This window comes from Hyperolius riggenbachi, chromosome 3 (genome assembly GCF_040937935.1).
Source record: "Hyperolius riggenbachi isolate aHypRig1 chromosome 3, aHypRig1.pri, whole genome shotgun sequence".
NCBI classification, from domain to species: domain Eukaryota; kingdom Metazoa; phylum Chordata; class Amphibia; order Anura; family Hyperoliidae; genus Hyperolius; species Hyperolius riggenbachi.
Genome location: NC_090648.1, coordinates 292,528,400 through 292,544,978, shown reverse-complemented (window position 1 = coordinate 292,544,978; position 16,579 = coordinate 292,528,400). Strand labels below are relative to the sequence as shown.

Genomic DNA, 16,579 nt, shown 5'->3' with positions numbered 1-16,579 from the left:
TTTTACTACATTAAAAGAATACATCAATGGCACTGCTAGACATACAAAAGCGTTCCCTACAGAAGATGTTACAACAGTTCCAGCATATATGCAAAGAAGTATTGCAGGATTTTTACTGTAAGAACCTAAGCTTCCAAATACAATTCCAGGATTGCATACATAGACAAATCGAAAATAGTGTTAGAAAAAAATCTTCTTCAGTGAACATAGAAGCTAAACAGGTAATTTGGGCACCAGTGGAGCTTTGGTAAAATAGCACTGCATATACCACAGTGTTAATTGCAGCTATAGCATAACAACCAATAATTTCCTTTTTAGGTGGCATGGATATTGGTGGAGGGGGATTTTAGTGGTGAAGGCAGTTAACGTCTGATATTGCAGCTCGAAGGGGGCTCAGATAGGGTTAGGCATCAATAAAGGGTGGGTTAGTGTGAGACTAGGGTTAGGTTTTGTGATAAGATATCGATAAAAATTACTGATATTCTTCTGTCGTGTTCCCCATTGCCCAATAGTAGAATGTCAGTAATTTTACCGCTATTCTACTAGAGGCTATCCACAGTGCCCAAATGACTTTGGTGCCTGTTTTGCATGTACTCCATAGGAGAGCCTTTTAGTCTGGTATAGGAGGCATAATGATGAAAATGTAAGTAATGATTTTTCTGCTACATGTCAAAACTCACCACATAAAGTTGTTTCCACATGGTGCCCCAGTCACGGAGAGTAGAAGTCATCTCTGTAATGACAGCATCTTCTGTTGGTATCACCATTTCAAACTGCCTATAAATGAAAATCAATGTTATGGTTACAAAAGATGCATCGATTAATCTGTTGAGATATTACAGACAGACATATCAGTACTGTACCCAGCAACCACCATGTCTTAAAAGCTACAGCATTTAAATGGACATGACAACAGATACTATGTTATTATTTAAATTCATTCAGACATGTCTATTATTCACAGATCTGTTGGATACACTCCAACAATCATAACGCACAGTGGCAAACTGCACAATTTTTACAGTGGACAGACAGTGGACATGTCATAATAGCAATACAATGTACGACATGCCCAATGCTACAGACAAAACCACAACACTCTGAACAAGAGGCATGTGTTGTAGACTGACAGTGCACCAGCAGTCACAGTGCATGGCTCAAGGTCGTCATAGTGTGGACCAAGCCACATGCAGTTTGGAATTGACTCAAAATGATCAGCTGCGTTTGATTGGTCCAATCCCAAGTTATATGGATCTGAATACAATTACCATAAAATTCATATCATATTCAAACTATTAGCATTTTATTGACCATCTCTAGACAGATCTTGATCCTACAGTATGAAGGATAACTTCAAATGAATAATTACTTTGTGCACTAAATTCTAAAATAAAATGTATCTTAGGTCTTACTAAGATGTTTTGCTGTAACTCAGCAATGCCTTCTGGTTAAAAACATGCAAAAATATCTTCAATCAGAAAAATGTATACTTATGTGAGTCAGATAATTATCATTAAGGTAGCAATAGACTGATAAACTGTTGACTTACGGCCGTCCTCCCTGCAGAGTGCGTATATTATATTTTCAGATAACTCAGCAGGCACACAAGGTGTAGGATAAAGGCTAAATAGTTAATCTTTGTGCTGCAATTAAAAAGGTTACTTTGACTCAGATTGCGGCTGTCAATGACGAGTACGTTTGGAAAACTGTCTGATTGGAAAAGGTTAGAGAAACCGAGGGCCCAATATAGTGTAGTATGTTCAGCATAAAATTAGTAAAGATCATTAGTGAGAAGAGTATACTCACAAATGTGGGTTACCACAAAGGCAACCACTGTATAGGCAGGTGAGGAGATTAGACCTGTCCTCACTCAGGATTAAGAAGTCGCTCTCTGTAGATTAGAAAAGGGGTAAATCACCCCTCCACCAGGGGTGGACACGGTACAGCAAACGAGGAACAGAGGCGCCAGCAGGGTAAAAGTGGATAAAACCTTTAAAATTTGCTTGGACGAAGCGGTGGACTTACCTCCATAAAGCAGACATGAAAGACTGTCTGTATAATAGTAATCACATTGATGATATAGTGCAACGCGTTTCGCAGGCTACATCCGCTTCATCAGGCAATAAACGTGGGGACAAACAGAATTTCAGCACTAGCAGGAGTAGCGCCTGAGGATTTACACTAAACCTGGGGCTTCCTACAGTCCCCCCTGCAAGCAGTTCGATGGCCCAGTACTTTGACAAAATCATTCTTCATCACAAAGCGTGGCCTGGTTGCGCACATGCCCCTGTCAGACTCCCGTGGCTGGGAGTGCTCTGCGCCTGCACAGCAGTACTTCTGCAATGAAGCCTGACTTTGCCAAAGCACCAGGCCATTCAGCAGGGGTCCAGAATGGCCCGGGGAGACAGTGAAGGAATGAAAAGCCTTAAGGGAGCTGGAGGAAGCCCCAGGTAAGTATAAATCCTGAGATACTATTTGTCTCATGTTTCCTTTAAACATCAGGTATGCAAGTGACAGTTTCTGTTCAGGACCTGGTCGGACTATAGCATCACCCTCACTGATAAAGAACTACAACCATAAAACACTTTCCTAGCAGAAAATTGCTTCTGAGAGCAGGAAAGAGATTAAAAGGGTCAAAAGTTCATACATTTCAGCACTGGCATACTTCCATGAAAGAGTCATTGGGCAGAGACAATGCAACAGTAAAAACTGTAAAGATTTAAATATTCCACAGCTTTGCTTTATATCTTAAAATAGTAATATAGTCAGTAATTTCCTCACTGAGTATTCCTATCACATAAGACATAATAAAATATTACAGGTTTACGGTTTCTGACTGAAGTTTGACTGGATTAGCTGCATGAGTGTTTCAGATGTGTGATTCACACTACTGCAGCCAAAGAAGAGATCAGCAGGGCTGCAAGGCAACTGGTACTGTTTAAAGGGAAATAAATATGGCAGTCTCCATATCCCTCAGTTCAGTTTTCCTTTAATTTACAATAGGGAAATAAAACTAGGGGTATGGTAGGCATTCGATTGTGAGCTCCTCTGAGGGACAGTTAGTGGCATGACTATACACTCTATAAAAAGCACTGTAGATGATGACAGATCTCTGTACACACACATATAAATTATTATTATGTATGTATTACCAATCATTATGACTAATGCCTTGTACACACAATGCAATTTTCCGTCAGACTGATGGTTAAATCGATTATTTCTGACAGGTCAGATCTGATTTCCGATCGTTTTTCAGTTTGATTTTGTATAGGTGTGATTACAAAAACTATCAGTAATCAGAACAAACCTATCAGAAAGAATCGAATCGCCCATCAATCTGATGGAAAATTGCATCATGCATACCAGGCATAAATCTTTGATTTGAACAGTTTCTGTTTCAGCCTTCTGTGAAATAATCTGTAAATAATATTCCTTTATATAAAGTTAATTAAAACAAAAACAAAAAAAAAACCAATGAATACTCAACAACCAGATGAGCATCACAGGGCCGAGTAGCAGGATCTACCACTTTATGGACAGCTTAAACATATTATGAAAAGTTATGAATGGAAAATATATTGTAGAAATAATTAACCAGCAATATATTTTAAAGTAAAGTAGACAAAAGAAAAGCTGTCTATCTACAGCTGTGTAGCAGAAAATGCAGTATTTTTCTGGTGTAGCGTCAGATGGAAGGCATTGTGGGGGCATATATTACTCAGATCTGCTTTCTATAATATAAAGAAAGACAAATGGCTCCTCTGACAAACACTTCATGTCAAGATTCCAACAAAGCTTTCAAAATACTGAACTTGGAAAGAGGAAAGTAAGATGAAGAGAAATAAAGTAGTTCCCTTTAAAACATACATACATACCCCTTGTTTTTCACCGATGCATTCTTAATATGCACATAGCTTGCAGGAAAAACTCCCTGAAAAGACAGTACAATTGTTCTATTTGTTAAACGGAAAAAAAAACATGCAACATTAATCAACAAATAATCAACAATAAAAGACTCAAAGAGGTTTTAAAAAGGATGGCAGTGGCAGTGAGTCCACACAAGCATAAGTGGCTCGGTCACCTTTGAGCTTAATTTGGAATGTTTACAATACTGTCATATTGAATTGCCTTGAAAAACTACTGGTTGGGGCTTAGAAGAGCTCAGTTTCAGGTATCAAAACTTTATGACAGTCTAATGCTACGTACACACATGCGACAACGATCATTCGTTGAGAACGACGAACGAACTTTTAATTGATGAAAGAACGACCTAAGTAAAGTTAGTTTTAAAAGGTGTGTAACGATCTGATCGTTAGAACGAACGTTACATCACGTAAAGCAACTATTGCGCCTGCGCATAAAAATGAGAAGTTTCACGGAGAAATTGTGAAATGCGCATGTCAAGCCTAGTACGAACGACCGTTTCCAACGATGTACTACTTTTGCAAACGATCGTCGTTGGTTAAAATCCGCCGAGACAGAACTTTCTTTTGTAATGAATGCACTGGCGAATTGATAAGGGGGGGGGGGGGGTTTGAGGGCAATCTGAGCGTGTGGGCGGGTGATTGGGTGCCCGCAAGGGGCAGATTAGGGTCTGATCTGATAGGTAACAGTGACAGGTGGTGATAGGGGGTGATTGATGGGTGATTGATGGGTAATTAGTGGGTGTTTAGAGAAGATAACAGATGTAAACAATACATTTGGGAGGTAATCTGACGGCGGGTTTGCGGGCGTTCTAATGGTGTGGGTGATCAGATTGCCCGCAAGGGGCAGGTTAGGGGCTGATTGATGGGTGGCAGTGACAGGGGGTGACAGGGGGTGATTGATGGGTGATAGGTGATTGGCAGGTGATTGACAGGTGATCAGTGGGTTATTACAGGGAAGAACAGATGTAATTAATGCACTGGTGAATTGATAAGGGGGGGGGGGGGGGGTTGAGGGCAATCTGAGCGTGTGGGCGGGTGATTGGGTGCCCGCAAGGGGCAGATTAGGGTCTGATCTGATAGGTAACAGTGACAGGTGGTGATAGGGGGTGATTGATGGGTGATTGATGGGTAATTAGTGGGTGTTTAGAGGAGAGAATAGATGTAAACAATGGATTTGGGAAGTGATCTAATGTCGGATCTGCGGGTGATCTATTGGTGTGGGGGGGTGATCAGATTGCCCGCAAGGGGCAGGTTAGGGGCTGATTGATGGGTGGCAGTGACAGGGGGTGATTGACGGGTGATTGACAGGTGATTGACAGGTGATCAGGGGGGATAGATGCATACAGTACATGGGGGGGCGGGTCTGGGAAGAATCTGAGGGCTGGGGGGGTGATCAGGAGGGAGCAGGGGGCAGGGGGGGTGCACGGATGACGCGATCGCTCCGCCCATGCCCCTACAAGGACCGCCGCCATTTGTCTATACGGCGGTCCTTGCGGGGGCACTTCCCGGCCGTATATACGGCGGTCGGGAAGTGGTTAAAGCAAGCCTGAAGAACAAATAAAAGATAAACAATTGTAGCAATAGTTATACTCCTAAAATGGACTTTAAAGTTTTACCGCTGTCATAAAGACAAATCGTGAGTTTTTTTTTTTTAATCTGTTCCCTGTAAGCAAAACGGTTTTGTCAAGCAGGAGTTTTATGGACTTTAACCTCTTGAGGACCGCAGTGCTAAACCCCCTAGTGACCAGGCCATTTTTAGTAAAATAGGCCACTGCAGCTTTAAGGCTAAGCTGCAGGGCCGCACAACACAGCACACAAGTGATCCCTCCCCCCCCCCCCCCCCCTTTTCTCCCCACCAAAAGAGCTCTCTGTTGGTGGGGTCTGATCGCACCCCCATGTTTATTTAATTTTTAAATAAATATTATTGTTAATCTTTTTTTATTATAAAAACCCTGCTTCTTTAAATATCTACCCTCCCTCCCCTCCTCCCTCCCCACAGCCAGCCAATTATGGCGATCGGCTGTCATAGGCTTCTGCCTATGAGAGCCGATCGCTCTCTTGTCCCCCAGGGGGACAGCCGTGTGATACGGCTGTCCCCAGTACAGCGCTGCTGCCGATCGCAGCGCTGTACATGGAAATAGACGGCGATCACGCCGTCCAACAGTCTCCCGAGCGGCAATAGCCGCTCGGAGACTGAAGGCGGGGCTGAGCTCCGCCCCCCCAAGCAGGAGATCTGCGCGCGATCTCCTGCAAAACAGAGCCCCAGGACTTTAAGCCAATCGGCGTTAGGCGGTCCTGGGGCTGCCGCCGCGGCCACGCCCATCGGCGTGATGCCGCCGGCAAGAGGTTAATTAGTTATCAGTGTGAGTAATGCTAGTTAGACTGCAGTTTCAATGCAAAGGAAGTGGCATCCAGATCTTGTATTCTAAACCCTTAGGCTAGGTTCTCAGTGGTCTGTTGCATAAAACACACATTAGGAGTGTGAATTGCAATGCAGACTGGATATATTTAATCTGATGTGCAATAAATCAAGTTTATACCAGTAAGTGCAGTGTACAGTGCATGTGCCCAACTGTAAGCACTGCTCTATCATTTCCACGCTTATCTCTCCTTGACACAGCTTTCATGGCCGGCCAGCCCAGCTGATGATGTAGGCGGAAGGAGAAAGTGAGACGCTGGGACAATTGAGAGCCGCCGCGTACAGAGCAGCAAGGCCTAACTGTACAGCGAGCTTCAGGACAAGGACTGAACTGATCCGCTCTCTGCACCTAGGTCTGGAAGTGGTAAGAGTAGCGTTTGTAGTGTGAACTGAGCACCAGGATCACCCCTTTGTGTTGCAACTGTTTGAGCCTTGGGACTGGCTCTGTATCCCTGGCTGCTGATATATCCTGCACGCCGACGTGAAACTGTGTATTACCAAGAATGAAGACAACTGAAGCATACTTCAACCATGCCACAATACACAGCAAGAACATCTTTTTTTCCTTAAGTAATTTTTCAAGCAGATTAACCCTTAGTCTGCCATAGACATCTAAAAGTGTTCTGTATTTTCACATCCATATGTCAAGGACATCTAAGGGCATTTTAGTATAAAACTACTTGCACCTACAGTAGACATCTATAGACATCTATGGGCATATTTCTTTCCCTATATTTCTTTGCCATGGACATCTATAAAGCTTTTAGTGCAAAGCTTTGGCTCAATGCCATACTTCTACTTTACATAAAATATGTAAATAATTCTAAGGTGATGCAGAAGTATTTTCAGGGACGACGGGTCCGTCAGACCCTCCGCTGGGCGGGCGTTCCAACGACAGTAGTGCGTATGTACAGTCCGTCCGGCAGACTGATAAGGCTGAGCAAATCATTCAGAAACAGCCTTATCAGTCTGCCGACAGACTGAACACACGCTCTACTGTCGCTGGAACGCCCGCCCAGCGGGAGGGTCTGACGGACCCGTGGTTCCTGAAAGTAGAGAGTGTGTACGAACCTTAAGGGCTGAAAGGCAAGATACATTTGTATTTAATTGCATTAACATACAGGGATAAGTTTTGCTAAGGTATTAGAAATTCTTCTTTAACCACTTGAGGACTACAGGGCTAAACCCCCCTAGTGACCAGGCCATTTTTAGTAAAATTGGCCACTGCAGCTTTAAGGCTAAGCTGCAGGGCCGCACAACACAGCACACAAGTGATCCCCCCCCCCTTTTCTCCCCACCAACAGAGCTCTCTGTTGGTGGGGTCTGATCGCTCCCCCCCATGATTTCTTTTTTTTTAAATAAATATTATTGTGAGTTTTTTTTTTTCAAAAGTGTTTCTTTAAATATGTCCCCTCCCTCCCTCCCCACAGCCAGCCAATTACGGCGATTGGCTGTCATAGGCTTCTGCCTATGGGAGCCGATCGCTCTCTTGTCCCCCAGGGGGACAGCCGTGTCACACGGCTGTCCCCAGTGCAGCGCTGCTGCTGATCGCAGCACAGTGTAAATAGACGGCGATCGCGTTGTCTAACAGTCTCCCGCCCTCCGAGCATGAGATGTGCGCGCGATCTCATGCAAATTACAGCCCCAGGACTTTACGCCAGTGCTGGGCCGAAATTACGCATTAGCGTAATTACGCATCGTAATTCACTACAAATGCATCGTAAGCGTTACGTGTAAGGTTACGGTATTACGCGTAATGAATTACGCGTAGACCGTAGGTTACGTTATTACGCGTAACAAATTACGCGTAAGACAGTAAACTCCCATTGAAATTACACTGTCTGCCGTAATCGCGTAATATTACGCTCCCGTATAATATAAAAAAGCCGCCAACTTTAAGGGTTAATAGCAAAGCCCCCTTAAGTGCTAAGAGCCTCAAATTTGGAGAATATATTAAGGAGATCAGAAGGAATAAGAGGAAATTTTTTTTTTCAAAAAGACCTTATAGTTTTTGAGAAAATCGATGTTAAAGTTTCAAAGGAAAAATATATACATTTAAAAACCCGCCAACTTTAACGGTTAATAGCAAAGCCTGCTTAAAATTTAGGAACACCAAATTCACAGGGTATATTAAGGGGATCAGTGGGAATAAGAGGGAAAAATTTTTTCAAAAAGACCTTATAGTTTTTGAGAAAATCGATTTTTAAGTTTCAAGGGCAAAAATGTCTTTTAAATGCGGAAAATGTCAGTTTTTTTTGCACAGGTAACAATAGTGTTTTATTTTCATAGATTCCCCCAAGTGGGAAGAGTTTTACTTACTTCGTTCTGAGTGTGGGAAATATTAAAAAAAAACGACGTGGGGTCCCCCCTCCCAGACCTCTTTAACCCCTTGTCCCCCATGCAGACTGGGATAGCCAGAATGCGGAGCACCGGCCACGTGGGGCTCCGCACCCTGACTATACCAGCCCGCATGGTCCATGGATTGGGGGGTCTCGGAAGGGGAGGGGCAGCCAAGCTTTCCCCTCCCCCTCCGAGCCCTTGTCCAATCCAAGGACAAGGGGCTCTTCTCCACCTCCGATGGGCGGTGGAGGTGGAGGCCGCGATTTCCTGGGGGGGGGGTTCATGGTGGCATCTGGGAGTCCCCTTTAAAAAGGGGTCCCCCAGATGCCCACCCCCCCCTCCCAGGAGAAATGAGTATAGAGGTACTTGTACCCCTTACCCATTTCCTTTAAGAGTTAAAAGTAAATAAACACACAAACACATAGAAAAAGTATTTTAATTGGACACAAAAAACATAACCACGAAAAAAGTCCTTTAATATTCTTAATTAACCATTAATATTACCTGTCCCTTTAAAAGCCAGTTCCCACGCAATATCCTCGGAAATATAATAATTGTTACTTTGTAACTCCACCACACCTGACGTCACTCGCCGCTCACCCGCCGGCCGCCGCATACACGCTAAGTCCCCGCCGGCTCCCGCCGTCCACTCCGCCCACACCTGTCACCCATATACATGCTGGCACCCATGGTGTATGCGGCGGCCGGCGGGTGAGCGGCGAGTGACGTCGGGTGCGGTGGAGTTACAAAGTAACAAAGTTGTTACATTGTAACAACTTTGTTACATTGTAACTGATTAGTATATTTCCGAGGATATTGCGTGGGAACTGGCTTTTAAAGGGACAGGTAAGTATTAATGGTTAATTAAGAATATTAAAGGACTTTTTTCGTGGTTATGTTTTTTGTTCAATTAAAATACTTTTTCTATGTGTTTGTGTGTTTATTTACTTTTAACTCTTAAAGGAAATGGGTAAGGGGTACAAGTACCTCTATACTCATTTCTCCTGGGAGGGGGGGTGGGCATCTGGGGGACCCCTTTTTAAAGGGGACTCCCAGATGCCACCATGAACCCCTCCCCAGGAAATCGCGGCCTCCACCTCCACCGCCCATCGGAGGTGGAGAAGAGCCCCTTGTCCTTGGATTGGACAAAGGCTCAGAGGGGGAGGGGAAAGCTTGGCTGCCCCTCCCCTTCCGAGACCCCCCAATCCATGGACCAGGCGGGCTGGTATAGTCAGGGTGCGGAGCCCCACGTGGCCGGTGCTCCGCATTCTGGCTATCCCAGTCTGCATGGGGGACAAGTGGTTAAAGAGGTCTGGGAGGGGGGACCCCACGTCGTTTTTTTTTTAATATTTCCCACACTCAGAACGAAGTAAGTAAAACTCTTCCCACTTGGGGGAATCTATGAAAATAAAACACTATTGTTACCTGTGCAAAAAAAACTGACATTTTCCGCATTTAAAAGACATTTTTGCCCTTTAAACTTAAAAATCGATTTTCTCAAAAACTATAAGGTCTTTTTGAAAAAAAAATTGTTCCTCTTATTTCCACTGATCCCCTTAATATACCCTGTGAATTTGGTGTTCCTAAATTTTAAGCAGGCTTTGCTATTAACCGTTAAAGTCGGCGGGTTTTTAAATGTATATATTTTTCCTTTGAAACTTTAACATCGATTTTCTCAAAAACTATAAGGTCTTTTTGAAAAAAAAAATTTCCTCTTATTCCTTCTGATCTCCTTAATATATTTGAGGCTCTTAGCACTTAAGGGGGCTTTGCTATTAACCCTTAAAGTTGGCGGCTTTTTTATATTATACGGGAGCGTAATATTACGCGATTACGGCAGACAGTGTAATTTCAATGGGAGTTTACTGTCTTACGCGTAATTTGTTACGCATAATAACGTAACCTACGGTCTACGCGTAATTCATTACGCGTAATACCGTAACCTTACACGTAACGCTTACGATGCATTTGTAGTGAATTACGATGCGTAATTACGCTAATGCGTAATTTCGGCCCAGCACTGGCGTAAAGTCCTGGGGCTGTAATTTGCATGAGATCGCGCGCACATCTCATGCTCGGAGGGCGGGAGACTGTTAGACAACGCGATCGCCGTCTATTTACACTGTGCTGCGATCAGCAGCAGCGCTGCACTGGGGACAGCCGTGTGACACGGCTGTCCCCCTGGGGGACAAGAGAGCGATCGGCTCCCATAGGCAGAAGCCTATGACAGCCGATCGCCGTAATTGGCTGGCTGTGGGGAGGGAGGGAGGGGACATATTTAAAGAAACACTTTTGAAAAAAAAAAACTCACAATAATATTTATTTAAAAAAAAAGAAATCATGGGGGGGAGCGATCAGACCCCACCAACAGAGAGCTCTGTTGGTGGGGAGAAAAGGGGGGGGGGGGATCACTTGTGTGCTGTGTTGTGCGGCCCTGCAGCTTAGCCTTAAAGCTGCAGTGGCCAATTTTACTAAAATTCTCCAAATTTGAGGCTCTTAGCAATTAAGGGGGCTTTGCTATTAACCCTTAAAGTCGGCGGCTACCTAACATTGATCCATGCGTCAACTTTTCCGCTTGGCAGCATGACCGCATTAATTGCTAGTAGGAATTTACGCGTAAGCCAATAACGTAACAACCTGAATTATGGTAATTGCGTAAGGGCTATGCGTAATTACAGACATGTACCGTAAATGAATGTCTACGCCGTAAGCGCAATTCCGTAATGCGTAATAGCGTAAAATTACGCGTAATGATCCGTAAGCGGAGTTTTTTCCATTACGCCCAGCACTGCTTTACGCCAATCGGCGTTAGGCGGTCCTGGGGCTGCCACCGCGGCCACGCCCATTGGCGTGACGCGGGCGGCAGAAGATTAAATAACAGGGAGAAAAAAGGGTAAACAAATTGTAATACCTTGGCATTTGGATTCTTAATGGCAAATCCTCTGTACCAGCCTGTAAGGATAAATGGGATAAATTAAGATCAAGCGATTTAACTACTACCATAACAGAAATATTTACTAAAAAATAATTTCAACTTTACTCTAAGTGCCATAAGTTTGTCAGGTGTGTTGCCATGGTAACATATATAAAGGTTCAAACCACCTAACTAGTTGAAATGAAATATCTTTCAAGCTTTACACTGACAGTAATGCTAAACATTTCCTTGTTGCCAGGACAAGAAAATAAAAAAGTAGGGGGGTGGAAACCAGCCACTATACCAATGTCATTGATATGTTGTGCAGGGTGGCCCTATTTCAAAACAATTGTATGACTGCATGTTTAGTGTAAAGAACTTGCGGAGCAATACAATTCTCCAAGTCATTTTTTTAACACCTTGCTGGATGCTCAAGGTAATAGGATCAGGTGATGGCTCACCCTCCCTGGCGGTAGCCCCAAGCTATGCTGGGGTAGCTGCCGGGAGCTAAATGCAGAGCAATGGCGTTTTTACTCACCTCCCAGAGGATCCAGGCGCTGGCATCTATTCTCCTTTCTGTCCTCGGAGGCTCTGAATCACTCTGGTGAGGTAGCTGTCAGCCACCTGGAGGACAGAGGGAAAATTGCAGTGCTGGATTCCAGGGAGGTGAGTAAGTGCAGGGGCAGCTGCAGGCATTCTGACGGCATGATTTTTTCCTGATTTTCGGGTCTGAAACGTGCTGAAAAAGATCCTAATATCCAGAAATAACATACCGTCTGGGAGGTTAACATTAAGCTAGGGCCCAGAGTATTGAGTCTGTCTGTAGTCAAAGCCACCGAGCTGCACCCTCATTGTATGTCAGTGGTTTAAAGCATCAGCAGGACAGATGGGCAATTTAAGCTAAGAAAGAAAGTTTAAAAGAAATAAATATAGTATTATTCATATTCTTCCACTACAGGACCAGTTTACTAATTCAATTTCATGAAGCCATATCAATACATGCCATGCACTGATGAGGAACAATAAGTCCAAAACAGACTGTATGGATGCATGGTGTGGCTCAGCATAATGTATTAGTTTGAGGCTCAGTATACACTAGTGGTTCTGGGTGTGTAACTGGCTTTCTAGAGGTAGAAAGAGATGATTTGCATATTCAGGCATGATGCATCATTATAAACCCAAATTGCTTGCTTAAAGCTGAATTATTGCAAATAGCTTCTGTTTTTAAAAGGCAAAATTACATTTATTAACTAAACGGAGTGAACACATTTTCTAACTAGTAATGTTAGCTTTGCGCCTAGCGTGCAAATTTAACAGTATAGCATGCTTAATCTCAGCAGACAACATTAGCAAATTACCAAATAATCCTACAAGAAAAATATAATTTCACACATAATATATATATATATATATATATATATATATATATATATATATATATATATATATATATATATATATATATATATATATATATATATATATATATATATATATACATACATACATACAGTGGTGTGAAAAACTATTTGCCACCTTCCTGATGTCTTATTCTTTTGCATGTTTGTCACACTTAAATGTTTCTGCTCATCAAAAAACGTTAACTATTAGTCAAAGATAACATAATTGAACACAAAATGCAGTTTTAAATGATGGTTTTTATTATTTAGCGAGAAAAAAACCTCCAAATCTACATGGCCCTGTGTGAAAAAGTGATTGCCCCCCTTGTTAAAAAAATAACTTAACTGTGGTTTATCACACCTGAGTTCAATTTCTGTAGTCACCCCCAGGTCTGATTACTGCCACACCTGTTTCAATCAAGAAATCACTTAAATAGGTGCTATCTGACATAGAGAAGTGGACCAAAAGCACCTCAAAAGCTAGACATCATGCCAAGATCCAAACAAATTCAGAAACAAATGAGAACAAAAACCAAAATTAGCTTACCTGGTAATGCGGTTTTTAATAACCCTCCAGGACAGGTGCTACATATGAGATTCGGGCCCGCCCCCAACAGGAAACACAAAGGACTAGCTCTCTATAAGTTCCACCTCTAATCTCTACCTGCCAGTACGTCTCAATTAACTGTTCCGATAGAATACCTTACATATTACATAAATATATACTTACAACTTACATAAACACATGTTTACAACATACCATTATTTACATGCACGTATAAGTCTTAGGGTGGGTCACCTGTCCTGGAGGGTTATTAAAAACAGCATTACCAGGTAAGCTAATTTTGGTTTTTTCCAATAACCCTCCAGGACAGGTGCTACATATGAGATGATATGCAATGAACAACACTAACCTTAGGGAGGGATCACAGCTTGAAGAACTTTCCTTCCAAAAGCCTGTTCTTCCGCCGATAGTAGATCCAACCTGTAGTGCCTGATGAAGGTGTTAACCGTCTTCCAGGTTGCCCCCTTGCAGATGTCGGTTGCCGTAGCTCCAGCTCTGTAAGCCCAGGAAGTTGCAACTGACCTAGCTGAATGTGCTGTTATATCCTTTGGACATGGTACACCTTTAAGTCTATATGCTTCATTAATGCAGATCTTGATCCATCTTGCTATAGATGCTTTGGACATACTTTTCCCTCTTGTTGCTCCAGAAAAGTGAATAAATAATGCTGTAGATTTCCTGAATTCCTTAGTTCTGTCAAGGTAATATAGTAAACATCTTCTGACGTCTAAGTTATGCCATCTCATCTCTCTGGGATCAGTGGCGTTTTTGCAAAAGGATGGCAATACAATCTCTTGCATCCTATTGGATATAGTAGCTACCTTTGGCAAGAATTCACTTGTCGTCTTCAGGACTACTCTATCATGAAAAACCATACAAAAAGGTTCGACTGAACTCAGGGCTTCCAGTTCACTTATCCTCCTTGCTGAGGTCATAGCTTCGAGGAAAATTGTCTTAATGGTCAACAATCGTAATGAAATACTGCTCAATGGTTCAAACTCATCACTCATTAGAGTGTTTAACACTAAGGTTAAGTCCCATCTAGGATATGAACGTTTTATTACTGGTCTGGATCGTTCTACTGATTTCATAAATCTAATAACTAATGGTTCTAAGGCTAACCGCCTATTAAGAAAAACTGAAAGGGCTGCAACTTGCACCTTTAATGTACTTAATGCCAGCTTCTTGTCAATACCGTCTTGCAAGAATTCTAATACTGTCGTCAGTCTATTTGATCTCAGACCTACCTCTTTTTTCCAGTTACAAAAGGTTTTCCAATATTTTAAGTAAATAGTTCTTGTAACCTTCTTTCTACTATTTAATATTGTCTTTGTCACTCTGTCAGATAAACCTCTTTGTCTTAGGATTTGCCCTTCAGAAACCACGCTGTCAGCTGAAGATTGGGAATCTGAGTCAACTCGCCTTCTTTTCTGAGTACATTGTGTCTGTCTCTCAAATGGATCGGTCTGTCCACCAACATTGAATTTAGTATTGGGAACCAGAGTCGTTTTGGCCAATTGGGCGCAATCAATATCAGATACATTGCTGTCGTTCTTAGTTTCTGCAATACCATTGACAATAGAGGGATTGGAGGAAATGCATAGGCGATCTGAAAGTCCCATGTCTGGGCCAATGCATCTACTCCTAAAGCTCCTCTTGGGTCTAGCGAGAAAAACCGGGTGCAGAGCATATTTTCCCAGTTGGCAAACAGATCTATTTGGGGATGTCCCCATCTCTGTGTCAATTCTCTGAATATTTTTGGATTTAGACTTAGCTCTGAATTTGACATCTTCTTTCTGCTTAATAGATCTGCCATAGTATTTAGAGACCCCTTGAGATGAACTGCTGAGATTGACTGAAGATTCTGCTCTGCCCAGTCTAATATCTGCAGCACCAGCCCTAGAAGCTGATCTGATCTCGTTCCTCCCTGTTTGTTCAAGTACATTACAACTGTAATGTTGTCCGAACGGACTTGTAGATGGTGGCCGTTTAATCTGTATGTCGTTTGTATCAGTGCTTCCTTCACTGCAAGCAGTTCCCGGAAATATATATATATATACATACATACATACATTTGATGATTGCGACATTACCTCCTTTGACCAAGTACCCTGTAAACAGATGCCTTCTATGTGGGCCCCCCAACCTGTGAGACTGGCATCTGTCGTTAGGATCTTTGTTACTGGACACCTCCACAGTCGACCTTGTGTAAGATTGTTTTCCTGAATCCACCAATCTAATGTCTGTTTTACCTCTATTGGTATGCAAAGAGTTTGGTCTAAAGCTGTATGAGCTCCCTTCCAGTTGTGTAGAAGCCATTGCTGAAGAGGTCTTATATGCTTTAGTGCCCAATATACTGAAGGTGCTGTGGAGGTTAAAAAACCGATCAGTCTCATTACCTGTCTTACTGTTGTAATAACTTCCTCCTGACATTGCTGTATCATTTTCTAAAGTTTTACTATCTTGTCCTGAGGGAGACACAATCTTTGTGAAATGGAATCTATCCTGAACCCCAAAAACTGAATTTCTAGTGTTGGGACTAGGTAAGACTTTTGATGATTCACTAACCACCCTGTTTGCTCCAATAGTCCTATCACCATCTCCTTGTGGTTCTCCAGACTCTCTATGCTGTTGGCTACCACCAACAAGTCGTCCAAATAAGGAATTATTAAAATTCCCTTCAGGTGTAGAGCTCCCACAATCTCTGCCATGACTTTTGTAAAAATTCTGGGTGCCGACGAGATTCCGAATGGGAGACAGCAAAATTGAAAATGTTCCAGACCTACACTTGTCTTTACACTGAACCGAAGGAAAACTTGAGACTCTTTTCTTATTGGGATATGCCAATAGGCATCTGTTAGATCGATATTGATCATAAAAATTTGGGGATAGAAGGTTTCGCATTGTGAAAACTGTCTCCATTCGGAATCTCTCGTACCTTATGAAAGGATTCAAGGGTTTGAGGTTTAGTATCAATCGATACTGCCCCGTGGGCTTTTTTACCAGAAACAC

General features: G+C 42.7%; 1 protein-coding gene across 2 annotated transcripts in view; it reads right to left on the bottom strand.

Moving 5' to 3' along the window:
• DOCK4 (dedicator of cytokinesis 4) overlaps positions 1-16,579 on the bottom strand; it is a 480,752-nt gene that overhangs the window by 328,454 nt on the left and 135,719 nt on the right. For both annotated transcript variants that reach the window (XM_068276501.1, XM_068276502.1), the window contains exons 3-5: positions 11,600-11,640; positions 3,879-3,934; positions 681-777 (exon numbers count right to left, since the gene is read on the bottom strand). In XM_068276501.1, the coding sequence (XP_068132602.1) occupies positions 681-777; positions 3,879-3,934; positions 11,600-11,640 (194 nt within the window). The remainder of the gene's footprint in view (positions 1-680; positions 778-3,878; positions 3,935-11,599; positions 11,641-16,579) is intronic.